The 19,598-nt window shown below is 45.9% G+C and overlaps 4 protein-coding genes across 5 annotated transcripts; 3 read left to right on the top strand and 1 right to left on the bottom strand.

Moving 5' to 3' along the window:
* The first annotated feature begins 339 nt into the window (after positions 1–339).
* LOC118512212 (peptidyl-prolyl cis-trans isomerase, rhodopsin-specific isozyme) lies at positions 340–1,614 on the top strand. Its single transcript, XM_036056327.1, has 4 exons — positions 340–502; positions 576–786; positions 857–1,202; positions 1,301–1,614. Exons 1-4 carry the CDS (start codon positions 443–445, stop codon positions 1,443–1,445), a joined length of 762 nt encoding a protein of 253 aa, XP_035912220.1. The 5' UTR covers positions 340–442; the 3' UTR covers positions 1,446–1,614.
* A 181-nt stretch (positions 1,615–1,795) lies between these two features.
* LOC118512211 (inhibitor of growth protein 5) lies at positions 1,796–3,924 on the top strand. 2 transcript variants are annotated; one of them, XM_036056326.1, is made up of 5 exons: positions 1,796–2,011; positions 2,117–2,476; positions 2,562–2,728; positions 3,270–3,425; positions 3,492–3,924. In XM_036056326.1, exons 1-5 carry the CDS (start codon positions 1,975–1,977, stop codon positions 3,591–3,593), a joined length of 822 nt encoding a protein of 273 aa, XP_035912219.1. In that variant the 5' UTR covers positions 1,796–1,974; the 3' UTR covers positions 3,594–3,924. The 2 variants fall into 2 exon arrangements, with proteins under 2 accessions (XP_035912219.1, XP_035912217.1); XM_036056324.1 differs by having other exon boundaries at positions 2,562–2,767.
* Positions 3,925–4,295: 371 nt separating this feature from the next.
* On the top strand, positions 4,296–6,884 carry LOC118512210 (serine/threonine-protein kinase RIO3). The gene is made up of 2 exons (XM_036056323.1): positions 4,296–5,942; positions 6,024–6,884. Exons 1-2 carry the CDS (start codon positions 4,479–4,481, stop codon positions 6,339–6,341), a joined length of 1,782 nt encoding a protein of 593 aa, XP_035912216.1. The 5' UTR covers positions 4,296–4,478; the 3' UTR covers positions 6,342–6,884.
* Positions 6,885–6,941: 57 nt separating this feature from the next.
* On the bottom strand, positions 6,942–12,146 carry LOC118512209 (zinc finger protein 773). Its single transcript, XM_036056322.1, has 4 exons — positions 10,474–12,146; positions 7,510–7,786; positions 7,331–7,431; positions 6,942–7,241 (listed from the first exon to the last, which is right to left on the bottom strand). Exons 1-4 carry the CDS (start codon positions 11,752–11,754, stop codon positions 6,972–6,974), a joined length of 1,929 nt encoding a protein of 642 aa, XP_035912215.1. The 5' UTR covers positions 11,755–12,146; the 3' UTR covers positions 6,942–6,971.
* Positions 12,147–19,598: the final 7,452 nt, after the last annotated feature.

Here is a 19,598-nt window from a genome sequence, read left to right as displayed (position 1 = left end):
ATCCAGCACAGGATGGAGACGGATTTAATTGTTCCCCAATCGACTTTAGTATCAAAGCAGCGAAAATGGGGCCACGTGCATGTGTGTAGCTTCCCCTCTTCCATCGATGATAGCAGCACGCAATTTTTGTGATGTAATTTGTAGCATGTATTGCGTTTTTTCCGAACATTTTGTTGTAGGGGGCAGGTTGTGCTGTCCACACCACAACGCGCTGAAATGGGGAGGTTTCTTTTTTTTTAAAGTACACTAAACCCGAAATAAAATCAATACCTTACGGGAACTTGTAAGGTCTCCAAGACGTGCCGAGGCGATACGATCGTCGTGCGTCGCGTTCTGTTTCAACGACACTATTTATGCGGCCGACGCTTGTGTGACACGACGTGTGCTGTTAGTACAGAGTGTACGTAGAAGGAAGGATACGGACTAACGCCTAGGCCTTAAGATGCGGTGTTGCGTTGGATTAATAGTGGTGGCGGCGGCTTGTGTTTCCTTACCGCGAACTGTAAGTATGCCGGTGTGAGACGACGATGAATTTTAAAGTGATTGATGGAACGCTTCCCTCTTCTGCTCCGTAGATTGATGCAGCAACGTTTACGGTCACATCACAGGTTTACATGGACGTATCGATTGATGGTGAGCAAATAGGGCGCATCACGATTGGCCTGTTTGGTGAGGAAGCCCCAAAGACGGTGGCCAACTTCCGCCAGCTCTGCACGCAGGATGTGGACGGGTTCAGCTACAAGGGCAGCCGGTTCCATCGGGTCATCCAAAAGTTTATGATACAAGGTGCGTGACCGGAGAGTGATGGGCTCGGCAACAAGAAGTAAGCTCTCCTGCACCGTTCGAATGCTTTCAGGTGGCGATGTTGTGTCGGGCGATGGCCATGGGGCGATCAGCATGTACGGGAAATACTTCGACGATGAAAATCTTAAAATCAACCATACCTGCTCGGGATTCGTTGCGATGGCTAACCGTGGCCCGAACACGAATGGATGCCAGTTCTATATTACCACCATGCCAGCGCCTTGGCTGGACGGAAAGCACACCATCTTTGGCAAGGTGCTCGACGGTCAGGGTGTGGTGCATAAGGTGGAGCAGGTGCGCACGGACACGGACGACTATCCGGTGAAACCGGTCATCATTGATGACTGTGGTGATTTGCCCATCCTGGGAGAGTTCACCGTTTCAGACGATCCTTACGAGTGAGTGTGGCTGCAGAAGATTCGGCACCGATGTTGTAGGACATGCAATAATTCGTTTGTTTGTTTGTGTGTCCCTTATTCTTGAATTTCTGCAAAAGCTTGTGGGCCTGGATCAAAGCCGCGTATCTGCCGCTCGGGATGTCCTTCTCCATTCTGGCGTTCTTCCAATACATCATCCGCAAATTGGACGGTTACACGAGCCGTGAAGCGTTGCGCAACGCAGAAATTGCTAAAAATGATTAATGTTATGTTTTTAAATAAAAATAAATGGAATTTACATATGTAACGGGCGGCCTCTAGGTTGAGAGTTCCAGCTGCTAGAGCGGTAGGAAGTATTATAAGAAACGAGTTTCGGAATTCCCATCGAGTTGTCTTTTGAAATATGTGAAATACTTCTTTTCCATACGATAAATCGAAAAAGTGTTTCAAAACTGAAATAAGGTGGGAGATTAAAGAGAAAAACTTTACGTACTTTGAAAAGCAAAATTTAAACAGCTCGAAATCACGGATAAACCCGACTGCTCGAAATCGTAGTGTCATGTCTGCTCGAAAGTTGCATCCGTGTGTGTTCTGTCACCGAAACAAAATGCTACTTGGGAGAAAGGAGGAAGACAAAAGAAAAGGAAAAAAACAGCTTCGGCGCTTGGAAAAAAAACATACACACCACCATTTGTTCTGTAGTGGAAAAATTATTGTATTTTTAACGTTATTTTGTTTGTGGTGCAGTTTCACGATACATCATCGCGAGTGTAACTAGGTAAAGCTGAAAACCATGACGTCCGCACTGTATTTGGAGCACTATCTAGACGGTACGTTGGTTGGCGTGGTTCTGATGGCCGTTCGAGCATATCGGATGTAACCCCGGAACAGCTCGGACCAGCGACGGTAACTACGTCTACAATTTGCTTTTGCAGGGTTAGAAAATCTTCCCAACGAGCTGAAGCGGAACTTTACGCTGATGCGCGATCTTGACTCCCGGGGTCAGATGGTGATGAAATCGATCGACGAAAAGGCGGACGAGTACTTGAAATCGTTGGTCAACTCGAAAGAAAACATTTCCGACGAAGTGAAGAAGGAAAAGCTGCAGACGATCCAGGAACTGTTCAGCAAGGCGAAAGAGTACGGCGACGACAAAGTGCAGCTCGCCATACAGACGTACGAGCTGGTGGACAAACACATACGTCGTTTGGATTCGGATTTGGCCCGGTTCGAGGGTGAAATTCAGGACAAAACAGTGAATGCGCGTGAAAAGTCGGAGGAGAATGTTACCAAAAGTAAGTCGGACGTGGTGGTGGTGGTGGGGCTAGGGTGTGACGAGAGCGGCCCTTATATCAAACCCTGGTTTTCGGTTTTTCACAGAGGGACGCAAAAAAGTTAAGGACAGCAAGAGCACGGTGAAAAAGAAGAGAACGCATTCGTCGGAAGATGAGGCGAAGCCAGCGGGCAACGGCGGGTTGACGAACAGTGGAGCAAGCAGCGGTGCCGCCAACTCGAATGGAAAGGGCAAAAACACGAAGAAGCAGAAGGTAAATCAAGAAAAAGAAGGTCGCAAAGGGCAAAATAAGGTAAAATCATTCTTTCATCCCGCATCCCCACGCAAAGCGTCTCACACGAGTTTATTTTATTACGTTGTGTGTGATTATTTACCATTTCTTTTCTGCTTTGCTGGTTTAGTATACTGTTGTATGGATTAATCCCCCCTTCACTTCGTCCAGTAGGAGCTTTACCAACGATTCGTTTGCTAACTGTTGTTTTCTTTCTCCTTATTTCGTCGGTGTTGTACAATAATCTCATTAGTTTGCTCTTAGTGCCTCTTTATTTAGTTGCATTGCTGGTGTAGTAGTTTGTGCAAACCCAAGGCATAAATTACGCTTCTTTATTTTGCTTTCGGCAAATACAAAAGACAAAATTCGAACCCGGATCCACCGTACACTACGTGACGGTTTGTCAAAATTCATCTCATCCTCGCATGCACATGGTTTGATAAATAGTTTTATTTATCCTCTGTTATGTATGGTTTCGGGTTTTTAAGAGTGTTGATCCTAATTCGCCGTACTTTCGTTGCAGAAGGGTGCCGAAAATGATGATACAACGCAGGACGGTGGGCATGCAAATCCACATCCCAGCGATGTGCTCGACATGCCCGTCGATCCGAACGAACCCACCTACTGTCTGTGTCACCAGGTATCGTACGGTGAAATGATCGGTTGCGATAATCCGGATGTAAGTATACGCGACGTTTCGTTTATCTTTGCATACCGACCTAACCATTATTTCGCTCCCACACAGTGCCCTATCGAATGGTTCCATTTTGCGTGCGTCGGCCTGACGACAAAACCGAAGGGCAAGTGGTTCTGCCCGAAATGCTCACAGGATCGGAAAAAGAAATAAAGGCATTTCCCGCATGCAAGACGATACGAGCGCGAATAATGCGGTTCCAGTATTGCTGCCCCGCTACCCTGTATCGGTTCGCTATTTTTATTGACCACTTTTTATTTACCATTTCTTTTAAACTAGAGTTTACTTACATACTGTACATAAACATTAACTTAACGCAGCGTTTGTCTCTAGGTTTAGCGCAGGTCAAGATTGAGCCGCATAGATCGTAGGATAAATATTTTACACGGACGAAGTTGATGAGACGAAAGATACTGGAAAAGTAGAGAGATTTTTATATAAAAAGCAACATATGATAAACAATAAATGTCCTTACATACCAAGAGCTGCGGAGTTAAAATGGTGTTTCTAATGTACATAGGCCGTAGAAATTAGGTAAATACACAAAAGAAACGGGAGTATGAATTTAATGTGAAAGTGAAGTAATGAAGGTGAGTTAAAGACGAACATTACGAGCAACTTGGTTGGTAAACGGATTTGTTGGTTATTTAGTTGCTTCCGCCAATTAGATTTATTTGGCTGTCTTATGTTATTTTGATGCAATTGTGCGATTATTTAAATTTTATTGAATTAGTTGAAGATGAAGATGGTGAAAAATATATTTCAAATAAGCAATTCATCACCTGCAGCGTGTAGACGACGCTTAAGAATACCAGTGTTGCCAGATTTGTCATAATAATCGCTTTGTTTATGTTGTCAAATGTGCTTCACTTTTCTTCAGCCTACCACATTGCGAAAGGCCTTGGTATTTCGTCATATTTTTACACTCAGCAGGAGGAGTCTAGTTAGTTGATTCATACTACTTTCGGGAAAGTGTTTTCGTGTACTTTTTCAGTGCTAAGTATCGTATACTAGTAGACACACACACACAAACAGAAAATGTCTTCCCCGTGGGCAACGATTCAACCCGTCGCGGCAGTGGATCTGCAGGAGATCATGTCAGAAGAGTTCGCACGAGAGCTGCAATCGAAGGAAGCTCCATCGTCGCATACTGTAGCGGAACCGCAGCAACCAGCAACTTCCGCATCATCCAAGCAGCTGGAACCAGGCCCGTCGTCATCGAAGAGCGTACCGGTGCCGGTGGTGGATTCATTCGAAGAACCGGTAGCCGGTTGTTCCCGTCCGCTCGATCCTGGGAAACACTTGATGCAAGATGTTCCCGAAGATGTGCTGCGAGCAATCGAACAAGCGGACCAGAAGGAGATCGATTCCGATGCCATCATTGCCCAAATGCTGCAGGCACAGTTCGACGCTGAGTACGATGCGCAAATCAAGCGCGAGGAAAACCACCGAAACAAGGATTCGAAGGTGAAGGTGTCCTATAAAAACTATCGAGTTATTCCGGAGGAGCTGCTGTACGAGGAACCGGTGGAGATTGCAGTGGACCAAAAGGCGGATTGGGATCGGTTTGAGACGAACGAGAAGGAGCAAAAGTTGTTGCCCCGTGTCGGCTTTCGGTTGAACGAACAGGGTGAAATGCTAACGAAACACAATCTCGACATCAGCGGCCGTAGCAATGCGTGCAAAGTGATGTCCTTCCCGCCCGAATTCTCCACCGGTGATGCAGCCGGGTTCGACATGAAGCTATCGAACAAGGTGTTTAACCAGCTCAAGTCCCACTCGAAGAAAGCGACAAAGATGAAGCACAAGGCACAGGACCGGAAGGAAAACATTGCCACCGCCGAGATGGGTTTGGACGAGCCGACGCGCTTGATACTGTACAAGTGGATCAACAATCAGCTGCTCGAATCGATCGACGGTGTGATATCGACCGGCAAGGAGGCCGTCATACTGCACGCCGAGACCGATCCGTACAATCCCAACCTGGCGGAGGATGAGCCCGTCCCACCGAAGGAGGTCGCCATCAAGGTGTTCAGTACGACGCTGAACGAGTTTAAGCAGCGTGATCGGTACATTAAGGACGACCATCGGTTTGCGGGCCGATTTTCAAAGCAAAACGCACGCAACGTCATTAACATGTGGGCCGAGAAGGAGCTGCGCAATCTGTGCCGGATTCACCGCGTGGGCATCCTCTGTCCGAAGATTGTGGCGCTCAAGAAGAATGTGCTGGTGATGGAGTTTATCGGGCAAAATATGATTCCGGCCCCGAAGCTGAAGGAGGCCATTCTTTCCGATGTGCAGCTGAACGATGCCTACCTGGAGGTGGTAGAGATAATGCACAAACTGTACAAGGAGGCCCATCTGGTGCATGCGGATCTGTCGGAGTACAACATCCTGATGCACGACAACCACTGCTGGATCATCGATGTGGCACAGTCCGTCGAGCCAGGCCATCCCGGAGCGCTAGAATTCTTAATGAGGGACTGCAACAACATTAGCAGCGTAAGTAGCTTGTCCTTACATATCCGCTCCGTCGCTCGGAACCCCCCTTTGAACTCATTTTTGTTCGCAATTTTATTTCAGTTCTTCACCAAACGTGGCGTGGCCGATGTAAAAAGCAAGGAAGATCTTTTCTTCGATATAACTGGACTGGATCCGCTATCGCACAATGCTGCCGTACTGGAGCGCATCCACATGAAGGGAGAACCGGCACATATCGTCTCTGCGATCGATGACGACACGCCGGAAAAGTATAAACCGATGCGATACCCGTTCGAGTTTGCCTGGTCCGTAGCAGCGAACAGCAAATCGAACAAGGCTAAAGCAAACAAACTAAACGCTGGTGTGTGTTCTTCGGACGAAGAAGTAGTGACGAAAGAGGAGCTCATAGCTGTTGCTTAAAATGCTGCTTTCACTGAGGAATCGAAAATAGAAATTTAGTTGAATGTTTCCAGAAGAAAACACTAACGAAAGCAGCAACGACTTGCGTGAAGCACATGATCAAGATAAGTACATCAGCTTTTTTATTGCCAAACCTCCAAAAAACTTTCATATTAGTACAACTCTAAATAACCGTTGTCGCGTTTGAGTTGCCTTGCCTCGGGCTGTATACAATTCGGAGCAAATACTATTGATCTAAGCGCTTCACGTTCGACGCAGATAAACTTGGAAATTGTTTAGTCTTTTGGGTGATTTTGTTCTCCGGATCATTGGACGTTTTTCTTAAACTGAAGTGAAACTTCAACCTATTATTACGAGCGGGCTCCGTTTTTCCGAAATTTTGAACGCGTATGAAATAAATGCATTCGATGGTGAAACAGCACACACTCAGGAGTGTTACTCAGTGGAGACTGCTTTCTATCGGTCGGTCTTCTACAAACTATGCTCAACAGTATAATATTTATTACGACGGGCTCAATAAATTATGCATCATTTGCTACAAAATTCGCCCGGAAGCGATCACGCTAACATAAAATATCACCTCTGATTTGCCACCCACCAGCAAGGATCTCTGCCACTTTCCCTTTCCGGTCAGACAAACTCCGAATCCGGAGGTTTGAACTGGCACTTCTTCGCGTGTGTCCGCATGTTGCTCGATTGCGTGAAGCTTTGGCCACAATTCGGATGGGGACACTTGTACGGTTTGTAGCCGGTGTGGTAGTTGAGATGCGTCTTGAGGTGATGCTTTTTGGTGAACGCCTTTGGACAGATGGGGCACGCGAACGGTTTGATGCCGGAGTGCAACCGATGATGCAGCGTCATATTGCTTCTATCGGCGAAGCTTTTGCCACAAACGGAACACTGGGAATGGAGTGGAGAAAGAAAAAAACAGCCAAAAGTGGTGTTAGCGATGGGATACTCCACCGTTCGATGGCAATAGCGATCGGTACCTGGTAAGGCTTTTCTCCCGAGTGGGTGCGCAGATGTTGCTTGAGAAGCATTTTTCGCGAAAAACGCTTCCCACACTCATTGCACTTGTGCGGCTTAACACCTAATGAATTGAAAAAAATGGGGAAAAACATTCTCTATTTAGTAAAGTAAAACATTTAAAACACTTTGTAGCGCTCACCTGTGTGTATGCGAACATGCATATTGAATGCCACCCGCTGGTTGAACGATTTGGGACAGTGCGGGCACGAGTATTCTTTTTTGTTCCGGTGGATCTTCAGATGGCTGCTCAGGTAGCCCTTGTCGTTGAACATTTTTCCACACTCGGGACATTTGGCGGCAAACTCCTTCGTTCCGCGGTGCACCGACACGTGGTATTTGTAGTTGCGCAGCTGGGAGAATCCTTTGCCACACTCTTCACACTCGAAGCGGGGTGTTTTGTGACTCTTTTCGTGTGTCTAGAGGAAGAGGGGAAAACAAACAAAAATGAAATGTTTTTTTTTTGTCGAACAAATATGCAATTTTATTTGCAGGTGATAATTGGTAATGATACACACGACCCTGCATGAAGTACTTCGCACATCAGCGAATCGACAGGCTTCGGATCAGGTCGTGGAGTGGTTTAGTGGATAGGCATTGGCTTCCTGGTCCGTTTCACGGGCCAAGTGTCTCGATGAATCCCACATAACCCAGCTCAAAGGGTCTTATTCTGCCGCGACAGGATCCTTGATTTTGGTACCTTTTGAAGGTTCCCTCCCCGTTAGCAAAAAAAAAAAAAACATGTCGGTCATTTCTGTCTTGCTAGAATTTCTGATACTGCATAGTTGGATTGTCTGTCCTTACGATGAGGGAGCGGCCTGGATGGGCTTTAAACCCCAGTCCTGCCATATGAAGAGCGGTGCCGCTGTCGCATGATCACTGATCGGCGCCTATATATTTAAAAGTCTAAAGATATACATACTGAAAACTATATTCTAGTCTTCCTAGTCTTATATAGGCAATTATAAAATATCTTCAATTTATTTTTATCCAACTCTTAAGATGTTTCTTTTATTGTAAAAAGAAATATATAAGAAACCGTCAAAAATCCTCGGAACAAGACCAAAGATAATTGAAAAAATCGTGAAGAAACTTCCATATATCCTGTGTTATTGTAACTTTAAATTGTTTTATTTTATTTTATTTAAATATTTTTTAAAATACAATTTACAATGATGCAAAAATTGTTCTGCAGCCAATTTCTAGAATTATGCAAAATAGTAGAAATATACCACCATTTTTGTTATGTTATTACTCATGGCTTTCATAGATTGTTTTATAACATTTTGCAGTAAAATATTCGCATTGAGACCCTGCTGTTACGGGATGGAACTCGTCGATAGCTTCTGAGCTCGGTGCTGGCCTGGTCGAGCTTGGGCTATGGCTGCTGGGCAGTTTGAGGAACACTGTACGCAGGCAAATGTGTGTAATGTCCAGATTACTGTTTTCTTCTTGTATTGTAACAGTCCAGATCCGCTACACGGAAGGAAGTTCCGTTTCACACACCACACTACCACCAACATATCAACAGAAAGCAAACGATCCGGCCCAACCCATCGATACAACCTTCACAATAGACGCGAACAACTACACCGCAACCTCGAGACACCTACAACCGAGCACGCCCGGGATAAGGCGAACTGTCAGGGAGGAAATGCCTTGGTAATTTTTTTGTGATTTTGTTTTGTTTTTTTTTGGACATTTGTACTTCGTCAGCAGATGTGGTGCTGACAATACGGCTTCAAGACGTTATAATTAAAAATAAATAAATAAATTCGCATTGAACCATTACTAGCCTATATCAAACAATGAATGCAAATGAATGAATGTAATGTAATGGAATGGAATGGCATGTATTGCTGAATCCTCAACGTTATCCTTTATGAATTTGTTTACTACTTTTCTATGTTGTGCGCTGTAATGAACTTTACTTTTTCTATATTGGCACTCATAATAAGGATTGATGACCGCTATCTAGTGTGAATGTAAATTGTTCCAGTAAATCAATTTTTCGGTTATTTTTTTCGGGAACGCCAGCAAATTATTATGCAATAATGCGTTGGTCGAAGCCATAGGACAGACTCTAAATTCTTCGGGAGAAATGAAATTTAAAATAAAATAAATACCAGACTCAGAGAAAGATTGACACCACATCCACATAATAGAGTAGTTTTGTGGCCATACTTGATAAAAAAATCCGTTTCAGTACGTTTTGGAGACCTTATCCAATCTTTCTGTATTCCAGGACAGCGCTGTAACTGATAGCTAAGGCTCAGAAAGAGAATTTCCATCCCGCTGCTCGAGACTTGGTACTTCCAAACGTCCGAATCTATTAAATTATTTGTTGGATTTTCTTTATCGCTACCCAAACCTAGTCTTGTAACCGAGTACGCCCGGGATAAGGCACCCTTTCATGGTTCGGAGGAGGAAGCGTCTTCCAACTAAACTGAAAGGTTAACTATCTGCAAATTTGTCTTAAGCAGTACGGCTAGGCCATTTTGTATAAGGTTTAAAAAACTTTTAGAAAACGTATAGAAACGTTATACGATTTACATTGCACTTCTAAACTAATCTTTTTGGGTAACTGGAATATTATTAGCTGTGATGCTCGATATCGACTTAAATTGTATTACGACTGAAGCACTGGGACTTGTGAAATGCAGTAATATGGGGAATACTGCACATTTAAAATGTTTTGAAATGACTTGCTGCTGTTCATTATTGTTCAGCAGTGAAATTTGCATTTATTGCTACAACGTTATATATTTCAAAGGAACAATTGTTTCTAACGACCAGTTTTGGACCAGTGCGATAGACGAGGCGATTGCTGTAGGACCGAGTATCGGATCCTAGCTGAGATTGTCTCTCTGTACGCTAAATATGATGTAGCTACGAGTTTGATCAATTGATGGAAACCAGAAACGGCAGCCCAAGATCACTCGGGGTTGTAGTAACAAAGAAACTACAATCGCAGTCTATGCTAAATAACGCTAATTTTGATTTTGAAACTTGAAAAAGTAGTTTTAAAATCAGTTCTCTTGTTTATAACATAAATAGAGAGGATGAACTCAGTTGAGACAAAATCAGCACAAAACTCAGCACTTACCATCAGCGTGTCCTGATTGCCGAAAATTTTGTCACAAATCGCACACTGGTACGAGCAGTCGGGAAACATGAGCGTACAAAGCGTACCACCGGCAGCAGTTCCGGCCGTGCCCGGCTCATGATGATGGTGTAGATGGTGATGATGATGATGCAGATGATGTGCGTGAAGCAGATCCGTTTTCGAGTCCTTACCACCGTCCCCGGAGGTAACCGTCGTGCCCCCATCCGACGCACCGTCATCCTCCGCACTGCCCTGATCGTAGATGCTGTTCTGGTTTTCATCGCTTTTCTGCAGCTGATAGAAACTGCTAAACAGTGCGGCACTGGCTGCGAGTGGAGTTGTGCCCGAACCGGCCAGTAAAGCGGCAGCGGACAAACCTGCAGAACGGGGATGATGCTGATTATGCTGCTGCTGCTGCATCGAGACGATCGACGCCGTTGCGGCACTGGCGGTAAGGAGGGCATCGGTTGGGGTGCCGATCGGTGCTGACGGGGTCACTCGCTGTTGATTATGATGCTGGTAGTGGTGAACCGATGATACGGTGGCGGCTGCAGCTGCGACAGCCGCTGCCGACGCGTATGCATTGAACAGTCCGACCGGATAAGGATAATTGATAGATAATCTGTTTCGTTCAATTACACTATTATTAGCATACGCGCTTAGCACCACTTTTCTCTCGACTTCCGTTTTGATGAGTGAGGACGGTGATGAGGAGGCAGGGGGAGACGGTGGTGTGGTGGACAGCAGTCCACCGGGACTACTACCGGGATCGCCGACGGCACCGCGGGAAGACGCCGGCTTGATACTGCTCGCACCGAAGCTAGCTGTGGGCCCGGCGCTGATGAGCTTGGGGTCGAACATCAGAGGTCCCCGAGAGCACCAGGGATTGTCCAGAACGCGGTTCAACGGTCGATGGGGCCCGGCAAGTAGCAGTGCCTGAGACGCGGGGGACACTAGTGGAGTTCCGGTGCCCGAAGGGATCGGCGGGATGACATTCTTCGAGGTCACCGTACAGGCGGAAGTAGAGCCTGCGGTCGTTCGGTCGGTGGCCGATTGAACTATTTTAAGACACGTCTTAACCGTCAGGTCCACTTTCTGCTCGATCAGTTGATCGAGATGGGGCCGCGGCGAGTGGGACATTGGTGCTGCGGGTGTGCCACTACCGTCGGCAGTGGAGCTGGCAGTTTGTTTGAACAGGATACGCTCAATGCTGAAGTTGGTGTGTTTCTTGGGCAGCAGGTTCAGATCACTCATTTTGCTACGATTGTCACTAAATCCCATACTGGGCGGATGAAAGACACGAAAAACACTGGCTAAACTTTAAGGCACTCGTACGCTAACTGTTATCATTTATCAGGCCATCTAAGGATACATGCGAACTAAGGCCACAGACACACACACACACAAACACTAACACACGCGGGAAGTATAGCATGCAAAACAGGACGCGCCTAGTAAAACAAAAGACTCACAGCGCATGCAGCAAGCGACGAACCCGGAACGATTGCGGAAATCTGTTATACCGATGCTACCAGCTTAGGCATCCTGTTTGACACTTTGTCGAACGAGTAGAACGATCGCACTCGGTCGCTTACAGTTTAGGGCGCAATCCCGGTAGCGAGCCGAAAACACGGTCACAAGCACGGAGCGATACGCGCGCATCCAACCATTAACGTCAGTTTACCTAGATAAACTGTTTGATTAAGCCCATCCGAATCATCTGTTAGGCTGCGGTGGGTTTTTCTTCGCAATCCCCACGACTATGTCTCCCCACGGACTGTGCGATGCTGTGTGCTCTGTCTGTCGTACGTGCGTGCGGCTGGAGTCTGCATCTTTCGGCACTATCGGACATCGGGTTTGCTCTCCCATTCATCGGTGTTTGTGTGTCTGTCTCCATCGCTTCTGTGTTGGACGGGCAGCGTATCCGATGGACCGCGCCTGATAGTGGATAGTGGGGAAAAGTGTCACGCGTGAAGAAGATCGGCGCTAACGCAATGAATGAAACTCGGTATCCCACACCTTGCGTCTTACGCGTGCGTGGGAAAAGTATCGTAATCGATCAATAGCGTTGTGGAGTTTACATGCGAAGAGTTCTATCTTTTTTGTGTAAGTTTTACGAAAAAATGTATTTTATAACTGAATTTTTATATCACATGATCCGATTTAGCTTTGTCAACATGAAACAATCGCATATCTTTCTTAGGTCAAGTCTTGAAGCGTGATCTTCTTGAGAACTTAATTTCTTATCATGTTTAATAATCATGAATAGTTTAATTTCATATCATGTATGGGATAAGGGAAAATTCTTTTCGAAATGAGGTAACGAGCGAAACGGAGCTCGTTGCACGACGAGATCCTTCCGAAGACACGATTTCTTTAATCAGTAAGTCTTTTAGAAGATACATCATCGATTTAGATAAGGACTCCTTGTGATGCCTTCTGGAAAACGACTCCCTCGGCGACGATATCATCAACTGCTGAGTTTTAAATTTAAAATATAAAATGAATCGCAGTTTTCACAATTTTTCGTGGCAAATTCAGTGGTTGGTCAAGATATTTGGAGGCCCTAAACGGAATGGCAGTTGAGGCCCCTCGAATTGTGCTATTAGAGGGAAACAACAGATTGTCCCTCGCCGACGAAGCCCCCCTAACCGACGATGTCCCGAGCGGCCGCTCCTTCCGCTCCTAGGTTGATCCACCACTGGGCAAATTATATACATTTTTACTGTAACTGTTCTAAGAAACAATTTATTTTGCCACTAACATACTCTTGTCTACAGCTCTTTAGGAGGATAGTGCTAGGATTCTCCTATTGACTCGTTCTGCACGAGTACGCTGGGTGCCTTTCGGTTTGTCATTTTCTCACCTTCCACCACAGACTCCGGCATCGCGGTACGAGTGCTGCAGAAAGAGAGCACGAGTGTGTGAGCTAATGAACACAATAATGGATCCGACAGAGAGGACCTCCACGAGGCGAGGCGATTGGACACACTGCGGTGCGGTGATTCGTGTCGGTTTCTGCCGGCACTGTTAGCGCTCGGATCCGCTCCGGTGTTACGACGTGTGTTTTGTCTTGCGTTGTGATCGCGTTTGTATCGCCTGCAGCTGATAGTGTGATCGCCGCGAAAGACCACAGGCACAGGTGAGAGCAAACTCGGGGATGCGGCGTTCTTACCTTGACGCGCACGAACAAGGTTTGCGTAGGCAGGAACCGACCATTCCGGTGGGTCGTTGGTGCGCGTTGTCAAGGAATCGATGACATTCTTGGGCGATGATGATGGCTTTTCTCCGCGCTCGTTCCATCGCTCGATCGGACGGATGAAATGGCAGGACGGGAAGGTGACGGACAGGCCAGGAAAGAGTCGTATCGATATGAATTTATTCGAACGGAAAGCACGACACTCGAAATCGTCAAAACATGATTGGATGATCGGCATCACCGGTGTGACGACGATGATGATAATGACGGGTGGTGATCTTTACCGGCCCGAACGAGCGCTTGTTTGGCGGGTGCGTGTGCCTGTCCCATTCGCGCGGGCAAGATATCGCGAGTTCGATGGTATCGCCCGTGTGGACTCGGTGATCGGTTGTGGTGTTGTTGTGGTTTTTTTTTCACCCCAGTAAACCTCAGCGAAGATTTTTAGTGCCTTACATTGAAGCGTTATCCATCGGGGCCGGCTGGCCGTGTGGTACTGTGTGGGCTTTATGGCCAGCGTCTACAACGAACGGACAATGTGCTTTCGGCCCGGTCTCGCGCGCGCTTTGCATATTTCCATTGATCTATGATCTCATTTTGACGTTATAATTTTCGAGACAAGCAAAAGCACAAAACAAACATAAAAAGTGGGCAATCTTTCGGTGTGCAAAGTTAAAACTATTTTTGATTCTATGTATCTCTGAGGTAGACGAGTGTGTTGCTTTCTTCGGATGGCATTTGAAGTTGTGGGGAGTGAGTCTTGTTTTATGCGATGCCTAGAAATCTTATGCCGACCACACAGCCCGCCAATCGTAGCTGTGGCATCGTAAAAATTAATGTCACTCGTTTTGATAACGGATTACTTTTAATTTGTGGAAAACGATGGAACCGAACCAAAGTGTGAAAGTTCATCAGCGGAGAGGGAGGCCGTGGTAGGTAAAACGATCACGGAAAACGAGTAGAACAGCGTTATGGCCTTACAGAACGTTGCTAGTTTAGTCACCAAAGTGTTGTGCCTATTGGCAGAGGAATGAACAAAAAAAAAAAACGATGACATTTAAATTATGATCATATTAAATTCCTATTTAAAAGTCCATTTCGGTGACGCGTTTTGCGCTCATTTCCCGCACCACAGGGACGCTTTTCGATGAAACTTTGCTCACTTAATGAAATGATAACTGTGCAACTGGTTATGCGATAGCTTATGGGAAGAGCTTACGGGCATAAAATGTAACGATCTTCATAAATAAGTGATAAGCCGCCGCATACCAGCGAGGAACCGCCACTGTGCAGGAAAATTGAGCGGTAGAGTTTGGAATTGAAAAACACCAACAAATTGTACAACAATGTTAGCTCCTAAGGCTCTCGTGGGGCTAGCACGAAGTAATACACGCTTTTGCCTACCGATCAACACCACATGGCTTCTATTTAGTGGACCATGCTTTGACACCTTTTTCCGATCAACTGAACAGTGTCCCATCTTTGGCAGGCGGGAAAAACGGTCATCCGATACGCGGTACGGTGCTAGACCCCGGGGTCTTGTTTAATGGGCAGCGTAGCAGCGTAGGGGTGAAACAGCTAATTTGTATATCTAGTAGCTAAACACAATTTATTGACTTCGTAAGGTAGCCATTTTCGCGCGGCTGAAACGATACGCGGTCAATGCGTTCCTGTCATGTTATCGAATGTCAAAATGGTTGGAATTTTTAAGCAACTTTCGGCGAAGGAATCATTACGCGACGCCTTTGCCCGTTACCATCGATGGCACGCTGCTAGGGGAGGATCAATTTTCCTTGGGTTTGTTTTAAATTACGACTCACCACTTACCTACTGGAGTTGCTTTCGGACGCCACAGTCTCAGTCACTGGTCCGGCGCATCCTCTTAGGGGAAGGACGCGGTCTTTCTTGCCCGGTATGTGATCGATACAGTGGTGGCATATTGGATTGGAGCGAATGCCGGCCGATCACATTTCACGACCGACAGAGCGCGAAAACGAAACCCACATTCCCGGCACCAACAACACAAACCAGCCCCATTGTGCTGAGAGCTCGAAATCGACCAGTTTTGACCGGTGGAGATGTGGCAGGCTGGAGATGCGCTTAGAGAAGACCCCGCTCGGTGGGGTCGTGGATGAGACGCGATGTTAATGAAATAATTTTTGTCACCTTTCTTCCGACCATACTGCCCATATACCATTGCCATGACCTATTCATGGAGACGGAATTCCACAACAATCCATCCATCCGGAGGGAGCCGAACAATCGGTAGGCCTGTTGGGTCTCGGGATGGCTTTCACTTTCGGGCAACGCACACTAAAACTGTTGCTGTCAAAATGACGACTAAATTAGGCGGACGGCGGAAAAGATGGCACTGATTTGTTGGCCAGGACCGTGCACGTTGGCGTCCTGGTTTTACGCCCAAATGGCAAGCGTTGCGGTTATATGGATCGCAACAATTGATCTGATTGTTTTGTTCGCATTGGCAAACGCTTTCCCGAAACAGCCACGGTCGTCAGCCATGGTCATCGGGGTGCGCAAAGTGGGTGCCAAAAATGTTGGCTACAGAAGGGTTTAGGAGATCGCCAACAGTGTAGGCTCATCCAGCAGGATCATTGTTTCTATCTGTTGATCGGTGCTGGTGAGCAAAATGTTTCGTAAGCTGTGTAAATTATTAAAAATCTTACATCAGTACAAATGGGCCCCACGTGGCCCAGCGCCCGAAATGACGTGTGTGGCGCGATACAGGCCGGCCAACGAGACGTCTTATTCGACGTCTCACCCTGCTTGTAACACCGTTTTGCTTTCAGCGTTTGCGCCGAAAAGGGTGGGCTTTGGCCATTGGTCGGATTATGCAAATGTAGATCAGTGGAAGAACCATCTTCCCATACACGGAACCACCTGCGTTGGTGTGTCAAACGGCTGCTTAAATGTGCGATCTCAACTGTCATACGGTATCCGACGTGGTGCGATCGACACTTTGGATTGGTTTGCAGGACCCGCCGCTCCTGCAGAGTTGGTGAATTTTTGCTTCACTTTCCTTCTTGTCTTTGCCCTCCCTTTCAATTCATTCTACGCCCATACACCCCGGTGAGGCACCTGGATAAGGATGTGCAGGAGATGTCACTCGATAATCATGCGTATTTTATAGGAACAGCATGAGATCGCCGCTTCCCTAGAACACCGTTTCAATCAATTAGCGAGCAGCTACCTTCCCTCTTAATCGGGCATTTTGGGCGTGTGATTGCACGGTGTTCCGCATGATTCGCGGCTCGCCCGGAAAGCTCACAGAGCATGATCTGTCGCCGATCGAAGTCGCGCTGATCGCGAGCCAATCATCTCGCCCGGCTGCCGGGTGGGCTGCCGGGTGCGACAGCGCGTTTGACATGCATCGGAACATCGCCGGTAACGATCAAACACATTAAATTATGAATATGATACTACCGTAAGCACAGCGGGACCCAGCTGTGGGTCTGCCGGGGCCGGGGCGAAACCTTTCGTTGAAAATTGTAGATATGTTTATTTTATTGAATTCTCGGGATGACGATCGTGATGATGATGATGATTCCGGTGTGCGCTTCACCCCGGTGCACCCCATTCATAACGCATTCTGTTGTGGGCAGCTTTAGGAGCGTTACGATTATGACAGGAAGGCAACGACACGATTAGCACGTGTGCGCTAGCTTTACTCGGTTCGGTCCGAAAAATTCGTGGTTGGTGGTATCGGATATCAAAATCTGCTGTCAACCCTGGCCGATTGTTGTCACCTTTCCGTCAGTGTGGCCGGATAAGCGTTCCTAGTCGGTGGCCAACCGATCGGTGCAAAGGCTGCCGGGCGTTCGAAGATCTACGTGTGTGTGTGTTCGTGGAGAGAATCAGATTTTGAAGTGCCGGCGGTTCGATAAAACATTTAATTTCAACGCGACGGGGTTCCTGCCGTTAGCGTCGAGTTAGTGCGCGTCGGGGCTCAGCTGGGAATGGACGCTGGGGTGCTTAGCAGCAAATTTATGAACTCTATTTGCATTGAACCCCGCAGTTCGGCGAGGTGCATGGGGTTGATAAGTGTTTAAATTTTTGGGGTTTGCTATGTGTGTGTGTGCTTAGAAAAACAAACATTGCTTTTGAAAGCCTCGTAAATCGTCGCTTTAATCAACCTAGGTTTAAGCGACTAATAATTGTCGAAATCAATTACCGGTATGCAAATTGAGTTCACTTTGCCTTATCATCTTAATCTGGCATTGCCGAAATTAGTTCAATTCATTCAAATTCTAAAGTGAAAATATTAACCACCAATAAGTGTCGAACACAAATGCAATGTGTGTACGAGGAACATTGGTCTACAAATTAGGTTTAATTTGTCATTATTTACGGGAGGTTAAGTAATAGTTGAAGTAAAGTCATACATTTGGAGACGCATGAAAAGTAAGCAAACCCTAACAATGTATGGTGCAGGCGCAGGTTTTCACACGACAGGATCGAGTTCAAATTTCATCTGGACTGCTCCCACAGCAGAGAGGACTGACTATCCAACTATGCGGTATCCATAATTCTAGTAAGCCAGAAATGGCAGGCATGTCCTGCCATGAAGGTCGTAAGGTCAATAAGGAAGAAGAAGAAAGAAGAGAAGCATTATGAGTATAGGGATATGACTTTCGCCAATCTTCTCTTGTTCTTTAGCTGTACAACCTAGACAGATCTTGGCCTGCTCTTATTTGACTTCCTTGACAAAAACTTACCCGTAGCCAGATAGTCAATACAGACGGGGGAAAGGGATGATCCGGAAGGGATTCGATACCAGTTTCGGCCGCGTGAAGTCCGGTGCCATTACCTTCTCTGCCCCCAGATCACCCCTTTCTGATCTGATAAAACTGATTTTGTTATTCCCCAAGTAGTTTGCCCAATGGCAAATTTGTAGAGCGGATAGTTATTGATACGGAGCGACCGGTATTCATTTTCTTTCCGAATCATTCCACTGAACGCGGGACTAACTATACAACTGTAGATAAAATTCAGTCATTGAAGCCAGAAAGCGCGACACTTTCTATGGTCTTGAAAAGACAAAACGAAACATACATACGTTTCTATGTTTCACTGAGATCTACTTCGGGATGTATATGTATACATCGGAAGCTAGGGAACAAAAATGGGAAAGCAATACTCTCTGAAGCTACCACATGCAGCTTGACTACATTGGAAGTTGCTACTATTGTCTTAATTTATCAGTCTAGATTAATTAGAAATGAAGTATATTAGACTTTCTCCTCTGTCTACAACTAGAGGATGACCCAACGAAAATGACCCTCGTCTGGACAAATCCACACTCTACTACAACAGACACGTAGAACAGACACGTTAAAACTGTACATTTTTTCTCCACAAGCCAAAATTTACATCATGAGAATCCTTATCGGTTTGAATTCGTCTGCATGCCGTTCAAGATGCTTCACCAAAATTCCTTGTTCTTGCAGTTCCTTTATTGTGCTTTTCTTCGTATTTTGGCTTCATTTAATCAATGCTTAAAGTAGTTCATATATTTAGTAGTTCTAAACAAGAGGAGACATTCCAGACGGGATTCGATAATCAGTTGCCACTACATTCTACTCATAACGCTTATCGGATTTAGTTGACGTCATAGCATTTTAATCGTACATCAATATGGTTGATCAATGTATTGTAAATCATTTTTAATACTCAAAAATATTGAAATTATATATTTTTATTTTATTTCAAAATTTATGCTAGCAACGGAGATTTTCATATTTATTTATTTATCTAAGATGACCGTTCAAACAAACCAAAAAAAAAACGTGCTAAACAGCTTCCTTCAGTGTAAAGATAAGTCTCCGAATTTCACCAATAGCCACCCATTCGCTATTTAGTGCATGTTTTCTTTCCACGATGTTGCCCAACAGACTACAACAAAATATCACAT

The sequence above is a fragment of the Anopheles stephensi genome, chromosome 3, assembly GCF_013141755.1.
Source record: "Anopheles stephensi strain Indian chromosome 3, UCI_ANSTEP_V1.0, whole genome shotgun sequence".
Taxonomy (NCBI): Eukaryota; Metazoa; Arthropoda; class Insecta; order Diptera; family Culicidae; genus Anopheles; species Anopheles stephensi.
Note: the sequence above shows the minus strand (reverse complement) of the source record. Positions and strands in the feature narration are given on the sequence as shown.